General features: G+C 35.9%; 2 protein-coding genes across 2 annotated transcripts; one reads left to right on the top strand and one right to left on the bottom strand.

The window, feature by feature from the left end:
• Positions 1-1,016: 1,016 nt before the first annotated feature.
• atg10 (ATG10 autophagy related 10 homolog (S. cerevisiae)) lies at positions 1,017-10,477 on the bottom strand. Its single transcript, XM_053515808.1, has 7 exons — positions 10,293-10,477; positions 9,463-9,588; positions 9,225-9,338; positions 7,668-7,794; positions 7,445-7,542; positions 6,119-6,201; positions 1,017-2,970 (listed from the first exon to the last, which is right to left on the bottom strand). The coding sequence occupies exons 2-7, from the start codon at positions 9,586-9,588 to the stop codon at positions 2,871-2,873; spliced, it is 648 nt and encodes a 215-aa protein (XP_053371783.1). The 5' UTR covers positions 10,293-10,477; the 3' UTR covers positions 1,017-2,870.
• A 3,507-nt stretch (positions 10,478-13,984) lies between these two features.
• On the top strand, positions 13,985-18,096 carry cetn3 (centrin 3). The gene is made up of 5 exons (XM_053515638.1): positions 13,985-14,190; positions 14,520-14,652; positions 15,199-15,313; positions 15,468-15,659; positions 16,511-18,096. The coding sequence occupies exons 1-5, from the start codon at positions 14,165-14,167 to the stop codon at positions 16,552-16,554; spliced, it is 510 nt and encodes a 169-aa protein (XP_053371613.1). The 5' UTR covers positions 13,985-14,164; the 3' UTR covers positions 16,555-18,096.
• Positions 18,097-18,373: the final 277 nt, after the last annotated feature.

Here is an 18,373-nt window from a genome sequence, read left to right as displayed (position 1 = left end):
ATTTTTTTTTTACTGTGCACAGGGTAGGCTTGGGAAAATATAGGCTCTAGGGCCCTGCAGATACTTAAAAAGTCTTAAAATGTCTAAAATTTGAGAAAGATGTCATTAAATTTAATCTGCAGCAAAAATTAATTAGCTTGTTTATTTTTGTTCAGTTTTTATGTTTTAGTTCATATGTATTTTGTCTCACAACAATAATCCTTTTCACCATATCCAAAACTTTAGTTTGTTCGTAAAATTAATTAGGGAGTGTACAGTCTGCTTTTTAACATACCACATCTTAACCTAAGAGAAGAATATGCTTATCCAGAGGCAGTGGTGGAAAAAAACAAGAGCATGATGCTGCGAGCAAGCAGTACAGGCTCAGCTATGGGTACATCTAGATACAGTGAAAAGTGGTTGGAGGACGACATACTGAGGCAGGCTAAAGAAATCCAGCAATTTTTATAAGGGACAAAGTAAACCTATGTAATCAAATGTTTCGAAGTACTATGCCTGTCAAGTCTGCTTATTTACTGCTACTTCTAGTTGGCTGTACATACTAGAAATGATTTGTCTACAGTACCATGAATATGTCCAGTCTATCAAAGCTCTCAGGCCCTAGGATCATTGGACTCAATAAATCAATAAAAGTAAAAAATGCTGTATATTGTAATCTAATTTCTCATTGTCTTTTGCCACTTTAATTTTGTTTTTTTCCCCTTTTAGAAGTGTTAAAAGTAATTTTATTTATACTTTAGAATGTCCAGAACAGGCCACTTTGCTGCCACACGACTATTTTGAAATGCAATAACAGTGGGCTCTCTGTAGGCTGCACATAAAATACTGCACTGCCATCCATTATGTGATTCTAAATACTTAAATGAGAAACATCACATTTTCAGAGATTTTGGTGAATTCCTAGAAAACATTTTTATGACTTTTTTTCGCAAATTTACACGAGTGCTCCTTGGGACTATACTAGATACCATGACCATTTTCACTGCAGACATGCTTGACAAATGTACTATATTTGATATTGCATTTGAGCATGGAATTAATATTGTGCGCAACTGTGCTAAATTTTACTAAAGGATCATTTAACATTAAATCATACCTGATAAGTTTGCTGTAAATATCACTATATTGTAAATCTGTCAGTGCACTATCCTTACAAAATAGTGAATGATAGTGAATTGATCTGGGTCATGTGACTGCAAGAGCTCCATAGTGATGTTACATCCATGAACCGTGCAAACAAGCACTGTGATGCTGCTGTATATATTTTTTTTTTCATTGTATGTTTGTGTTACAACATTCCACTGTGTCCCCACTTATGTTCGAGGATTTCACCCTTGTATATGGTAATGAATTATAATATCAGCCACTATGAATGTTACAATATTACAATATAACACTTCGGAAAACTTGTCAGTAAAATCGGTCAATGGTTTTGACTCTTTTTTTTTGGTGGGTTAATACCACTGTGCACAGAAAAGATCCACCAATGTGCCATTTACTTTAAAGTATTCCGCCCTAAACTTGATGCAAGAGGCAAAAGTACATGATAACTTCCTTAAATATATCTTGATTAAAATATTATGTACAAGTATAATATTTAGAGATTTACTATTAAGCTGTTGTAGACTGTAAAATTCAGCCAACCAACTATAATGCCTTTAATGTTTTATTATATATTTCCAATGAAATTCTGGCCACCACAGTTGCTGATAGTTTTCATAAAATGGAACTTTGCAATAAAAGATGGTAATAAATCGCTCTGTCCCTGACATGGCTTGTCTGCAAATAGAACTTCTTTCTTTTAACAATGGCTTTCTTCTTGCCACTCTTCCATTAGTGGAGTGCAAGCCTAATAGTTGTCCTGTGGACAGATTCTCCCACCTAAGCTAAGGATCTTTGCAGCTCCTCCAGAGTTACCGTGGGCCTCCTGGCTGCTTCTCTGATTAATACTTTTTTGCCTGGCTCGTCAGATGAGGTGGACGGCCATGGTAGGTTAGCAGTTGTGCTTTACTCTTACCATAATTTTTTAGATGAGGATTGAACAGTGCTCTGTAACGCGTTTAAAGCTTGGGATGTTTGTTTTTTATAACCTAACCCTGCTTTAAGGGTTTGTTTTTCAGAACAGTATTTACACTGAGATTAAATTACACACGAGTGGACTCTAATTAATAATTAGGTGACATCTAAAGGCAATTGGTTCCACTGGATCTTACGGGTTATAGCCATCAGAGTAAAAGGGGCTGAATACTAATGGATGCCACACTTTTCAGATTTTTTTATTTGTAATTTTTTTTTAACCATTTATCATTTTCCTTACTTTTCACCATCATGTACCACTTTGTGTTAGTCTATCACATCACATAATAAAATACCTTTGTGGTTGTAACGTGACAAAATGTGCAAAAGTTTAAAGGGTATAAATACTTTTGCAAGTACTCCCGTTTATAACATTTCTTTTTGTGGTTTAAAAGTGTTAATTAGCAAAATTCTTTTATAAACCAGGGAATTTAAAAGTAAAGTAGCAGTGATATGACAGTATATCAGTTAAGATAATTTAAATAAGCTGTTTTGTAAACTGCACCTTTTTAATGCTGTCTATTGTTTATTGTTATTTAGTTATTTATTTTGAACATGTATGTTTAAAGAAAAGAAGAAAAAGAGTTCATGACATAACATTGTGACTGAGATGGTTAGTAAGTTCTTTGACACAAGATTTAAACCAATATTAGGTGTTGCAAGAGCCTTGTAGTAGCCGTGCCACTGTCTTCTTTCTCTCTTCTTTACCAAGTATGCAGATGAGAGGTAAGGCAAGTATATACAGATCATACAGCTACAGTATTTAGGCTCTAACAGATAAACATAAAATTCAATCAGTCAGAAGCAGTCAATGCTGTGTGATAGCTAAGCGGCACGTCCAATCCCACCACAGGCCCTACCACACTGAGCCATGTGGCAATGTAGTTTACTTTCCTGTAACAACACAAAGTATAAAATAGTATGACAAATAAACACTATGTTAGTAACCAGCTGAGGCTGTCATTTAGTTCACAGTTCATATAGTAAACTAGAAACATGTTAAAAATCCTAGTTTGAAAATGTATCATATGTTAACAATGTAATCCCATACAGAATTGCTGCCATCTATAAACAGCAGGTTATTATTTCCCTAATTTTACCAGTGGTAAGAGAAAGCAAAAATATTACAGTTTGACAAATCACTAGAAACACCTGATAATATTAGTACCCAATAGTATTAATATTTTTTGGGGGAAAAAATAATAAAGCAACAGGATTCACATGGTGATAGAGTAGGAACACCTTTAACATAATTTGACAAGACAGAATTGTTTAGAATGTTATGAATGTGCTGCAAGTACATTATAATGCCCCTGCTCACAAAGCAAAGTCTGTAAATGCATGGCTTCCCAAGGATGAAGACAATGAATGGCCTGTACAGAGTCCTGACCACACGGATCACTTGGAGGATGAACTGAAACACCAAGTACATGCTAGGACTCCTTGCCAAACACCAGTGTCTGACCTCACTATTGATGAATGTGCACAGATACCCACAGCCATGTTCCAAAATCCAATGGGAAAGACTTCCCAGAAGAGTGGAGGCTGTTAGAGCAGCAAATTCGGAATCTACTCCATATTAATAACCATGGTTTTGGAATGGAATGTTAAACCAAAACATATGGGTCAGGTGTCCACATACTTTGCATGACCAAGCAATTAACCAATAATAATGACACAAAAAGAAACCCGGCCATGTCAATAACCACGTCCCCAGTGAAGAATGTGCATTCTAGGGACTTGATAAATTAGATTACAATATAGAGCGCTTGTTGACTTTTATTGATTTATTGAGTCTAATGATCCTAGGGTCTAAGAGCTTTAATAGACTGGACATATTCATAGTACTGTAGACAAATCATTTCTAGTATGTACAGCCAACTAGAAGTAGCAGTTATCTTGGTTTTGCATTTGGTAAGGATTGGAGCCAGGGTGCAAGGCTCCAAACTCCAAAATTTAATGATAAACTCCTTTATTTGCTCTGACAGCTCTTTGGACTACATATTAAAAGTTAACACGAACAGCTAACGAATGCAACTTTAACACAGGGAATCAGTTTCAGATCTTGTGTTTTTTTTTTTACCTTCATAATCAGTCATTGAAAGAATGAGGTAAAAGCTCACACCTGGCCATTAAACTGCTTATTAGTCAATTGTCTACTTTTGAACTTGTAAAAATGGAGAGTCGATGTAAAATATGGCATTTTTACCAGTTTCCCACTGTTTAATAATCTGTTGATTAATTACTCACAATATTAATATTACCTTGTGTGATTTATAATAGTTTTATAATAATTGCGAAGGTTGTCTTTGATCTTAATCCCGTGCGAATTGGCCATGTCTGTAATTTGTAATGTAAAAATTTCCCCAAACACATCTTCTCCTCTTTTTAATCACAACACACTATACTTAAATAGTGTGTGTATATATATATATATATATATATATATATATATATATATATATAGGCCTATATATATACTGAACAAAAATATAAACGCAACACTTTTGTTTTTGCTCCCATTTTTAATGAGATGAACTCAAAGACCTGAAACGTTTTCTACATAAACAAAATAACCATATCTCTCAAATATTGTTCAAAAATCTGTTAAAATCCATTACAATGAAGAACTGGAGTCAAGTCGAGACCCCAATGAGGACGACGAGCATGCAGATGAGCTTCCCTGAGACTGTTTCTGACAGTTTGTGCAGAAATTCTTTGGTTATGCACTCCGATTGTTTCAGCAGCTGTCCGAGTGGCTGGTCTCAGACGATCATGGAGGTGAACATGCTAAATGTGGAGGTCCTAGGCTGGTGTGGTTACACGTCGTTTGCAGTTGTGAGGCTGGTTGGATGTACTGCCAAATCCTCTGAAACACCATTGGAGACGGCTTATGGTAGAGAAATGAACATTTAATTCACGAGCAACAGCTCTGGTGGACATTCCTGCTGTCAGCATGCCAATTGCACGCTCCCTCAAAACTTCTGTGGCATTGTGCTGTGTGATTCAACTGAACCTTTCAAAGTGGCCTTTTACAGGTGGCCAGTCTAAGGCACACCTGTGCAATAATCATGCTGTCTAATCAGCATCTTGATATGGCACACCTGTGAGGTGGGATGGATTATCTCGGCAAAGGAGAAGTGCTCACTATCACAGATTTTGACAGATTTGTGAACAATATTTGAAAGATATGGTTATTTTGTGTATGTAGAAAATGTTTCAGATCTTTGAGTTCATCTCATAAAAACAAAAGTGTTGCGTTTATATTTTTGTTCAGTATATATATATATATATATATATATATATATACACACACACACACACACACAAACTGATTTATCTGGGGGAAAAAATCTGTAAATTCAAGTAAAATCACAGGCACTCAGATATGAGAGGATAATTTCTAAATCACACTAAATCACACCTTTTTTCTAGAGATGTTCCGATACCATTTTTTCCCTCCCGATACCGATTTCAAAACTTGGGCTCAGGGTATCGGCCGATACCGAGTACTGATCAAATACCTGGGTGTGTATCTGTATATACAGCTGTAGATAATACTAGCCCTGTATTTATTGAAAGAATTATTTTATGCTGTGCTTTAGATTTATCCCTTAATAAAACATGAACAAGTACATATTATCTGACATACATTTAACAGTATTACTTATTTTTGAAAGAGAAACTGAACTTCAACATCTGAAAAAGAACTTCAAATGCAGCCACAATTCTAACATTGTAAACTGAAAAAGGTATTTTAGTATTTTTACAATATAACTGAACTAATAAATCTAGGAATATAATGGTATCAGATCAGTACGTGGACGATACACGCCGATACCGATGCCAGATTTTTTTGTAAATCGGCAGCATTTCCGATACTACAGTAGTATCTAAATCGGAACAACCCTACTTTTTCCTATTTCTCCCAAGGCTGTATTTTCCTCCAAGACCTCAATATGTTTGGTCCAGTAGGATTAAAAATAATAATAATTAGCTTTACCCCCCAAATATAAAGATGTACAGTACAGTAGTGAAATACCGTTTTTTGACAAGTGGCTTCATAAATTCTTCAGTGTGACATGGATGAAGCATGAAGAAGGGTTGGCCTAGTAAAGGGTGTTCCTGCACAAACACGCACACAGACATACATACACACAAGATTTTTTATTAACATATGGTTATGTTCCATCTTATCTTATTCTTACCTAGAGCCAGTGGTGCAGTGCAGTGCAGGATATACGCAGGTGTACAGCATATACCAACTTAATTTTCTGTCAGAACTGCACATTTTCACTTCTCCATCCACCCTGTGATATACTAATACAATGGAGTTACATAACTGTGCATGACAATGTCTTAAAACTTAAAACATAAGAGTGCATGTGCATCTAAAAATTTGGTTCAATTCACATTCAGTGCATGAGTTTGGAAGTGGGGACATTGAACAACGTCTCCCTTCCTTTGCTTGGTCACAGAAATGGCCCCAGCCCACTTCTTCTAACTGCTCGTTGGGAGATGATCACGACTTTCATTGGACTGTCAATTCAGAGCACTATGCCCTACATTTGGCTTTTAGAACAAACAACCTTATGATGCTACATTGATGCTATTAGAAGCGCATGCCAGAGTTTTTCTTTTGTTGGACGGGCTTGTTAAAAAAATGGGGGGGGGGGTATGTAAACCCTTTACCAAGCACCACTAGACCATATATGCATACACACAAATCATTTTGGACATCCAAATGAGTCTCCAGTGAATGTCTGCATAAACAAAATAAAAAAAAATATTTGCCATACCGTTCATCCCTTTTACATTTTTGTCGTGATTCAACATGGCATTAAAATTTGAGCATTTTATCATGTCATTCCAGGCGAGAAAAAGTTTGAACAATTTGCTTAGCCCTTCCCCTGGCTTAATAGTGGTGCCCATAAGACCTGAATTATGTATTTTGGTTTGTTAGAAAAAAGGGGCATCTTCAAATTTTTTACGGTTTCAAATAGCTTCTGAGGACTTAATGGTCAGGATCTAAATTCCACAGGTAAGTTGAGCTTTACAAAATGTCCCTATGACCTTGCCAACTGTCTGTGAATCAGATTATGTGGCGTAACTGAGACAGTATAATTGTAGTAACATAATTTTACTCAGCCATTTTCCCCAGAAGACTGGGCCAATGGGCAGTTATAATAATTTGGATGGTTCCCATCATACGAATTGCACCCGACATACCGACTATTTTAACATTATATGTTTCATCTGATCATACATATTTCACTGTATATAAATGTAAAACAATACACACGAATAAACAATAGACACCCACACAATGCACATGATACAATGAAAAGGATCTAGTGATGACTGGCACCTGTTGAGTCAGTGTATCCCACGGTCCTTGTAGTAGTCTGTGTTTGTAGTGTGGGTGAATATTCCTGCAAACCTCATCAAGCGTTAAGGGCTTTCCATCTATGCCATGGAAGAGTTCAGAGCAAATGCAAGCATCAGACTGCAGCAATTCTATATCAAATCAGCTTATTTTAATAATCTCAAACCCATCCCCCCCAAAATATCTGTATAAAGTGATATCATACCTAATGTAGATGCTCTGAAGTATAGAACAGGAACCTGATGACTCAAGGAGTATAAAACATGATATTCGTATTGCATTAAAACCTGGGACGCACCTATTGTATAAGCCCCAGCTGCCTCATCATCCATCTGGATGAAGGAAGAAAAATAGAAGAGAGCATTTTTATTGTTCTTGACATCCTAGACAAGATTCAATAGATGAATGCTATATTAACTAGCCAGCCTATTAAATTCCTATTAGATGTATATTTCAATGCTTGTCATATTTTCGTAGAAAAGATAATATTGCAAAAAGTTAGAATATGGCAATTTACTTTTTAACAATTAAAGATAACTTTAACAATTATCAGGTATTAATTTATGGAGCCACTAACACCACAAACATAAAAGAAAAAAACACTGTCTCCTCATGAGAGATGGTGCAGTATGTATCATTGCTTCTTTTGGAGATTCAGGGTTAGTGTGCGTGTATTTGAATCTAGTTCAGCCTTTTTTTGTCAGAGGATTTTGTTTTTTATGACCTGAGAGTCCTTTGTGTGCTCTACCTTATAGGCCTAATTGGAGTCTCTCCCATTTCCACATAAGAACTCACAATCTCATTTATAGTGACCCAATTTACTCAGTTTGCCTTGGTGGCTTAATTGCAAACAGTAAACATTAGTGTCAACATTAGGCTTTTCCTTCCCTTACAACATGGTAAACATACCTGCCTTTGTTGCATTGTGGTTACTAAAATAACCAAAAATATACAACAGGGTTCAATTCAAACCAGGATTTTTGATTGCACAGTTAATTAATCTAGTCTCAGCCACTTTATTTTATTCTACAGTATAAAGAATTTTACAACCAACTGTTATTTTCAATTCTGCATTTTATTCTTTCAATGTTTTTATTAGCAATTGTCTTGTCTACTGTATATATTTTTATTTGATCTTTTCCCTTTGGTCTGATCCCTTTTTTATTAATGTCATTGTATAGCACTTTAATTTGATTTGATTAATGCTATTGTGCAGCACTTTTAGTGTTTTAAATAGATAAGATAAAGATCAGGAGAAGATATAGGCTATAACCATCACTGCATCCCTTATGAGCAAGCCAAGGGCAACATTGGCAAGGAAAAACTCCCTGAAAAACCTCTTAAAGACACTTATATATATATATATATGTGTGTAAAGGTAGATCAAGGAGAGGGTTAGTAGGTTGGATCTCTGAAATGTGAAATTAATATATAGTATTAATTATTATACATTGTTACATATAAATATATACATTGCTATATATAAATATATATATATATATATTTATATATAACAATGTAGCCATCTATCCAGCAGGTTCATCTGTGTGAAAATGGGTCAGCCCTCATAAAAACTCATTATCAACTTTGGTGTGATGGAAAGTTGTCCATATGATTTTGGTCTAATAGTATATTTGTGCTTATGACAGTCTAATTCTGTTTCAAATCAATAGTTGGATGCTGTTGTCCAAAGTATGAATTAAAGACACCCTAGCTTTTTAATACCCAAGTCAAATAACAACAAAAATGCTCAGAATTGTACCTCATCTGCTCCAGTCAGTGTATTCATCCCATCATCATCATCATTGTTATTAAGCAAAGAATAGAATCTTCCAGACATTATGACAGTCTTTTTCAAGTATTTTTCCTCACAACCCTAAATCATAGAAATAATAGAATTATATTGTTTATAAATTAAACGGTATCTTACATTAAAAAAATTATTTAACCTAACAGATCTGCTTTTAAATTATTATCTGAAAAAAGGTATTTTACCACACCTTAACCTCAGCCCAACTCCATCCGTCTCTGATGACATCAGACTGCTGTAGAAAATGCTTGCAGCAGAGTTGGAAAGTCTTCTCATCTAAGTGGTAGCTTGAAAAGTTTGATCCTTCACTTGACATCTGTAAGGGTTAAAAACAGGCAACACAGCCCACATTAAATTGATGTAAAGATATTTTATAAATCATTTACAATATAAATGACCGATCAAAAGGCTGATACGGCTCTATGCTCCATATTTACACATTCATTGGCTGTCCTGTCTGTTAAAAGGAAGTGATGCAATTACAATGGATCAAAGTAACGGGTAACTGTATTGCAATAAAAAAAATGGGCATGAATATAACTTATAGACAAATCTGAGCAGCAGCAAAACTTCCACAGGAGACAGTTAACACCTTTTGTAATGAAGGGAATGAAAACTTTCACTGTGATGTGTGACTACAGGCATCCTCAAGCTGTCATGGAGAATTTATTGGGAACTACAGAAGTTGTTTTTCACATTATTCCACCTAAATGTGGAAGTAACAGAGGTACCAGTGAGTCCCGATGTCACGTGTATGTCCTGCTTTTTAAAGCTATACTTTACACTGCAGGTAGTTGGCATTAGGTTGTAAGCAATACAACACATGTGAAAAAATTATATTGGTGTAAGGCTGAAACTGATTAAAATCTTACCCTATTGTACCGATATCATAATTATTGAATTTCTTAGGACGCATAATCACTAATGAAGACAATGAACGCATCTAATAATGTTATAAAGATAATGTCCGAGAATTACTGCACAAAGTGTAGAGGCTGAATCTGTTGAAATAAAACTTACAGCTTAGTTATCTTTCATAATTCGAGCTTAACGTAGAAAAGTAGCAGGATATTTCTTATGTTTACTTCCTGGTGAAGGCCGGAAAATTACTAAAATATCGATCTTATTTAAACAAAAGTAATGAAAATGTCTTATTAAGATGGAATTCCGTTTAAAGAAAGTGATACAATGTATTCAAGGGTTCGTTCGGGCGTCTTCTTTATTGACAGTTTACAAACAACAAACTGGTGCACTACCGCCACCAAGTGGTACGGAGAGTGTATGAGGCTTTTACTAAATACATACAGTATTCTTAAAGGGGTCATACAGCACTACATGCACTATTTTAAGCTGTTTGGACTAAACTGTGTGTTAGGAGAGTGCGTACACAACCACTCTACGATGATAAAGAGCCGCCCAGTGGTTTTCTTTTCATTTATTACAGTAACATCCCCCTTCTGAAATCAGGCCAATCGCAAAAGCCTTGCCTTGTGACGCCACACCACAAGAGGGCGTTCCTACACAAGTTGATTGACACTGGTGTTTTAGCAAAGACCCGCCCCGAGTGAGAAGACGCTGTCGGCCATTGTTTTTTCGCCGCTGGAGCAAAATGACGCCTAAGCGAGTGTTGTGTACAGTTGTTGGGTGTAATAGCGAACACAGCAGTCGTCATTCACTACCTAGGGTTAGTGACCTAGGGTACGTACCTAGAGTTAGGTATCTGAGCCACTGAGGACGCAGTGGCTGAATTTAGTTTTTAAAGCTAACGTCCCCGCTGATTTACCTAAATGCGTTCATGTTTGCGATAATCATTTTTCACCAGACTGCTTTATAAACGCGGGTCAATATAAAGCAGGTTTTACTAGGAAGCTGCTCCTAAAAATGGATCTGTGCTTCGTGTTCCTGCTTCATCTTTACCAGGCTCGGTGAGTGTGATTTATTTTATTATGAGTCTTTGCAGATCGCCTTTTCTAATAATCACGATGAATGCGGAGTGTAAGTTAACTTATACTCTCATAGAACATGGTTATGGCTTCTTCTCTATGTATATCTGTCTCTATATAATCCCTAATCGCCCGTTTATAATAAACAATGCATTAAGGTGATTGTCTAGTTGCAAACTGTGTACGTAGTCGGAAAACTATATTATGCTTACCTTTGTAACGTTAGATGGTTTATAACGATGTCTGTCGAAGATTAAGAAGTCATGTAAACACATCAGTAAACACATTGCGTCCATATCTCTCTCAGTAAGTTTCTCCGCTTTTTCTTGTTGTTGCTCGCGGCAGCGCCACAGCCCGTTAATTCATGCCCATGCAGTGATGAGAAAGACAAATCGAGTCGATGCATGTCCATTCTTTTAATTTCTGCGTTGTTAGGCGATATTACAAACTTCCGCGTAGGTTCCGTACTTAAATCAAACCAAAAACGACTGAAGAAAACAGGCTCGGGCTCTATAATCCATAGTTTTCCAGTTTGAACTGCATTACCCACAAAGCACTGCGTTGTGGCAATGCTTTGTGGGTAATGCAGTCCAAAGCATTGCCCGCACTGAACTAAACTTCCGTCGCTATACCCTACGTTGTTAAAAAACAAACAAACATGTGTAGGACATGACTTAAAACAGTTACAGTAAAGTTGGATGGTGTTGAATGATGAAGGGCAACATTTGAGGCAAAATAAATATATGGGAATAATCTAATTAATTCCAGGCAAGTATTGCAAGACAGCAGCTGTAGTGTGAAGTCAACTTGATGCTGCTCCTTACAATGTTTCGGCAGGTCTTACTTCTGCCTGTCATATGTGCCATCACTGTAAATGCTCTGCAGTCTAACCCTGGGTTTCAATAGCAATGAGCTGAGTCTGATTTACCTGAATTCACACATCATAGACGATGCTGCCTACTGTTACATACTGGGAGAAACACCTGTGACACATCACAGTATGATGTAAAAGTTGATGATGACACTGCCTACCGTTACAGTCGGTGTGGTACGCCTCTGATACACCCACAGTGTGTGTGTGTGTGTGTGTGTGTACACACACACTATATTGGCAAAAGGATTCTTTCACCTGTTACCTGTTTCTCGACTGGACTTATTGCATAGGTGACCTATAACCCGGCCACAAGTCCGGATAAAATGGAAGGGGTTGCGTCAGGAAGGGCGTCCAGCATAAAACCTGTGGCAAGCTCATATGTACGGATCAAATGTACCACTGTGGTAACTCCTTGCTGGGAGCAGCTAAAAGAAGTAGAAAAACAACAACAATATTCACTCACAATTACATCCAAAAACCATGGATGTAATTGTGAGTATATATATATATATGTGTGTGTGTGTGTGTGTGTGTTTTAATTGCATTCTTAATAAAAATTATTAATTATTTAATTAAGAATAATTGAAACTTGGAAAAGCTTTACAAGAAGTGAAGTGAGGCTTGCATCAGTGTATTAATAGCCACCATCCTACTTAAGGAAGTGGGCTAAATACATGACAACATCAGAAGTGTCTTATCTGAGCTAATAAAGAAAAACAACTTAACTGTTCCTGAGTGGTTAAAAGTTCTCTTCTCAGATCATTTTTTAAATTTCATCTGGAAATCAAGGTCCCATGTCTTGAGGATGAGTGACGAGACAGAGTGGAAGTTGCCAGAAGTCCACTGTGAAGTTTCCACCAAAACAGACCTGAGGAGGAAATTCAGGTGCTATACCATCAGGCAAAAAAATTACAGCAAACATCAAAACACAAAGCAAAACTTAAAGCTGTGCAACAAGACAAATCGGTCTGCACTAGTTGATAGACACACTGTGATTATTATTACTACAAAACTTTATGTGTAAACCAAAAAAGTAATATGTCTTAGTACATACATGCTCTATACAAGTTTTACAAATATATTTTCTATGTCTTTTACAAACAGCTAATTACATTAACTATAGAGTGCAGAAATTATATGTGTTAAACTCTGTTTTTATACAGTCCAAAGGAAATTGTTTGATAATCTATTACACATGTATTCCTATTGCTCAAAAATACAAAACTGATCAAAATCAGATGTGTGTGCTTGCTTGTCTTAATATGTATCTTTGCATTTTTGCATGTAGGGGAGAGTTTGAGCTGTTTCTCTCTGGAACCACCTTATTGGGGCATTGACTTTTTTCTGATGATTTGTGCTGCATTGGTTTTTCTGTGGAATTGAGCCAGACAGGCTGAGGCATGGGTGAGCCTTGGGTGATGATGATTCTGTCACCAGTTTACTTATGTATATTTGGCGGTGATGTTTATATCACGGCTTATCTGTGTATATAAAATATATGGTTAGTTATTTTGGCGGCATTATGTGGTTTAGTGGTTAGCACTGTTGCCCTGCACCTCCAGAGTCTGGGTTTGATTCCCGCCTCAGGCTTTGTGCATGTTTTTGGGGTGCTCTGGTTTCCTGCAGATTGACATTCCCAAATATCCCGGAGTGTGTTAGTTACTGTGTATATGTATATATTCAGACGCCCATAACTCTGTAAACACCCGTGCAGGGTGTACCCAGCATAGTGCCATTAGTCTCCTGGGATAGGGTCCAGGCTCCCCGCAACCCTGTACACAGGATAAAGCTGTATAGACAATGGAGTTAGTGAGTTAGACTGTACTGTACTTGTATTCTTAACCCAGATTTCTTTCCAGTCGGCGGCGGTAATGCACCAGTAGGTGGTTTGCCCACCGCCACAACACATCAAGAAGAAGAAGAAGCCGGAGCCGAAGAAGAAGACGGCGGGATTCTAAGCGGGGGATAATAAGTTCTACTCGAGAGCAGGAGCTCAAACACGCTTCAACAGAAAATACACCCGTGTCTATGTCTTGATTCCTTTTTTTTTTTTTTTTTTTTGATATTCCCTGCAAATGGTCAAAATGAGTGTGCCATTAAGGTAGTGACTTTCTATATTTTCTAGCTAAGAAGCGGCTGATCTAGCTTTTCATTTATTTATTTGTTTATTTATTTCCTAGAGTGTTAGATTTAACAATACATGGCTAGTCTTCATGTTAGCTTTGGCGTCGATGCGCTCGTAAACGGCTATATATTTTAGGTTAGACGCTATTTCTGTCTGTCTGTCTGAAGATAAAATAATCCAACAGATGCTAATAAGGCCTTATCATGTCAAACAACGTATTTCTGAAAGCAAAGTTTCACCTGGTTAATATTGTTAAGTAAATTATTGGTAACTAAATGGATATTAAGTTTCCTTGTTGTCTTCAGGGCCGATCTGTCTGCTGAGAATAACAAGAAAAAGAGGAGAGAACTAACTGATGAACAGAAGGATGAGATTAGAGAAGCATTTGAACTCTTTGACACCGATAAGGATAAAGAAATAGACTATCACGAACTAAAGGTAACAGTTTAAAGACCTTATAACTGTAATGTTTGATTAAAAACACAAAAAAATAGACTGAACTCTAGTTATGTTCAGATTTGTAAACACTGTGTGAAACTGTATTATGGATGTGTGTAGGTGCATCCTGGTGCTGTGTATTAGGTAACATTTATCATTTACTTAGTGTGTGTTTAATTTAGGTCTTTTTTGTGCAATTACTCTGTAAGTCCTTGTTTTAATTAGACGTGACATAAAGTGTCTCATGGACAAGTCCGCCTTACTGTCCTTGAGGGGCTCCTAAAATTTGACTGCTTTTTTAAAAAGAATATTGACGTAATTCTGCTCTGCAGACATTTTTAATGGTGTCTCCTGGAATGGTTCGTGTTCTGTTTCCTCAACCATTTTTTTTTCTTTTTTTTATATGATGCCTCACTGACCACACAATCATAAAAATGCATATAATGTGCTTTAAACTAGACCATTAGACTCTCCACTCACACTCATCCTCTCTCTCTTCTCTCAAACTTGCTGGCTGACTTGATGTTTTTGACATTGTTTGTGCAGGTGGCAATGCGAGCCCTTGGTTTTGATGTGAAGAAAGCTGATGTTATGGCGATCTTAAAAGACTTTGGCCAAACAGGCACTGGAAAAATAACTTATGAAATTTTTAAAGAAGTTGGTAAGTAACTCACTTTACCATACTTAAATGTCATGCCACTAACATCTTGATGCCAGACTCCACAAATCCAGGGAAAAGAGTCAGTTTTGCTTAGGTGTTCTTACAAAACTAAGAACTGTCAGATGCATTTATGCGCATATATTTTCTCTTTTAGTCACTGACAGGATATTAGCTCGGGACCCAAAAGAAGTTGTTCTTAAGGCATTTAAGCTATTTGATGATGATGACTCGGGAAAGATCAGCCTGAAGAACCTGCGGCGTGTGGCCAGAGAGTTAGGAGAAGACATGAGTGATGATGAGCTGAGGGCTATGATTGATGAGTTTGATACTGATGGAGATGGAGAGAGTAAGTATATGAGATGGATTTCTCTTTTTTATTTATTTATTTTTTCCTTAGTGTAAAAAACTTTTTGAAGCTTCCCATGCATTTTAGTTTAGAATATTGAGCTCTAACTTTTCTTTAATCTTAAGCAGGCCAGGTTGTAATGTGTTTATTTTTTATTTTTTTATTGCTTGTTAAAAAAGTGAAGCACCAAATTAGAATTGACAATGTCCTTCTTAGTGCATTTCGACCTGCATCTTGTTTGGTGTGGACCTACTGAAAATTTCAATTGTGTACATTTATTTTATAACTAACAATCAATTATCATTTTAATATCAGTCAGTCAGTGTTTTGCAATAGTTTATAGAAAAATTATATTGGGTGCTTTTATCACCTTTATAGCTTGGTTTTTGGTGTTTGGCTTTTTGGCTCATAACTAATTTACTGAATACATGGTAGGAGCTAATATGATCTTTTTGCCAGCACTTAACAGCAGTACCATTCCAGAACATAATGTATACAAAATGCTTTCCAACATATAACTTACTGCACAACAAAATATATTTATTTATAGTCATGTCAAAATGTGCATTACAGACATTTCTGTACCTGTCCCAATTTACATTTTAAATGGGTATTAAAATAGTCATACTTTTATGATGACATAAACATCGGCAGGGTTTGACCTTTCTGTAATCTGATTAATATCTGCATGTTAATAATGGCACCATCAAATCAGTTAAATGTGCTTAAAAGCTTTTCATTAAAAGTATTTTCATTAAAACCAAACAAAATAACTAAACAGGAAATTGAAAGTCTAGTCATTGTACTGGTTGTACTGATTCTCTTTCCTAATTTCTTTTTCTTTTTTTCAGTTAGTCAAGAGGAGTTCCTCTCTATTATGACTGACGACTCCTGAGCTTTTTTAGTACGGTCAAATCTTACCAAGTATCCTGTAGCATATGGACAGAAGTCATGCCATGGCTTTAAGTTTGAAAAAGGCGCTTAAAAATCACTAGTGTTTACACCATGTAAAACTTTATTTGACTACTTGATCACTGTTTTAAGAGATGTTAGTGTTGTAGTACTAAGTGTTATAGATGTTAAATATTTGTGAGCATTAGGTACTGTAACTCCCACACACTGTCAGTTATTACCCATCAGTTAGTTACTGATGAACAATAACTTGAGGAATTAAATCTGGTATCATTTATATAGTTTGGTACATTTCTGTTGAAGTTAAATAACTATCCTGCATGTACGTATTTACTTGTACAACTTACAAAAGATTAATGTATATACAGCATTACAGAGTTTAATTGTTAATGTTTACATGTTTGCATCACTTATGTGAAAAATTACTAATTTGATGAATCAAATTAAATTAAATTAGCCACAACAGCTATGCTAATGCAGTAGAATCCCATCACTAAAAACTGATTATAAATACAAATTATAAAAGCTTGAAAAAGTAATTTAAGTCTGTTGCTCTAATGATTTTTTTTAAGTATAAATGATCCAGTAGGTGTATAGTATCCATCCATTTAAATGTTTGTTTTTTTTCCTGAGAGATCACTATGACTGTAGACATTTGGGAATCCTAAGTAATGAGGTGCCGTTTAAGTGCCAGGCTCCTGTCACAACTCTGTTTATTGTATTTTTTTGTTTTATCTGTCATAGAGTTTCAAATCTATTTTCTGATTTAGTCATTTTGTGTGCAGCTTAGTGTTTTTTGCGTTAATTTTTCATTTGTCACTAAACAATCACAGAATTCTGAAATCTGTTGTAAATCTGACCTTAAGTCCGATGAACTTCAAAGACAAAAAATGAAAAGAAAACCATTTTCAAAAACAAGAGTGTTTATATACCCCATAGTAGAGAGAAAAAATTTTGAGCATGTCAAAAACCAAACAGGATTTTAGAATGGTAGGATAATGTGCTTCCCTGAGACATGGCTACACGACATGGCAACTTGTAATAGTAGTAAAGCTGCCTTGCTACAATGACCATTGTTAAAAATAGAATTAAATTAAAAGGAAACAGTCATATGTTTGCTTCTGCTTGCCACTACAGTTAAACAGTGCGTCCATGGGTTCCAAACTTTGCCCATTGCAAAATGTCTGCAGTCACAGGTCAAACCTAATCCTAATATTTATGATTGTTAGTTTGATCAATTACTTTTAAGTCTGAGAAAATACATGGTCCTAATTTCACATTGATTAATGCTGAAAGTTAAAGCAGAAAGTCTATAGTTCATGCACACCCTAATTTTTCACTGCACGATCAGATTACTGGCCAATGTGCAATACAAGGGTAAACCCACTGTATTTACATACATAAAGGCTTGATTGTAGACTTTACTGATGATGTGCATATATCCTCCAGCATGTTCTTGACTTACCTAGGTGTTGTGAAGGTTTAGTTTTTTTTTAATAAAAGAATTTTGTGGTGATTCACTTAAGTTTTCTTCCATGACTTTTTTATTTATTTTTTGCCCTTGAACACACGTGTGTATTCTTTTCTTTAAAAATTGACCAAATATTTGATGTGGCCATTCCTACAGTGTCTCCTTTATTGTTTTATGTTTTGATTTTTTATTTGCCTTATTTACTCGCATTATGTGTTAATAAATCAGTTGGGTAATGACTGCAAAAATTGAGGAATTTGTAAAAGAAAAAAGGCTTTCTAAATGGTTAATGCATTTTTGTTAAATTATATCTTAAATACTTCCTTGTCCA

Source organism: Clarias gariepinus, chromosome 17, assembly GCF_024256425.1.
Source record: "Clarias gariepinus isolate MV-2021 ecotype Netherlands chromosome 17, CGAR_prim_01v2, whole genome shotgun sequence".
In the NCBI taxonomy this organism is placed as follows: domain Eukaryota; kingdom Metazoa; phylum Chordata; class Actinopteri; order Siluriformes; family Clariidae; genus Clarias; species Clarias gariepinus.
Note: the sequence above shows the minus strand (reverse complement) of the source record. Positions and strands in the feature narration are given on the sequence as shown.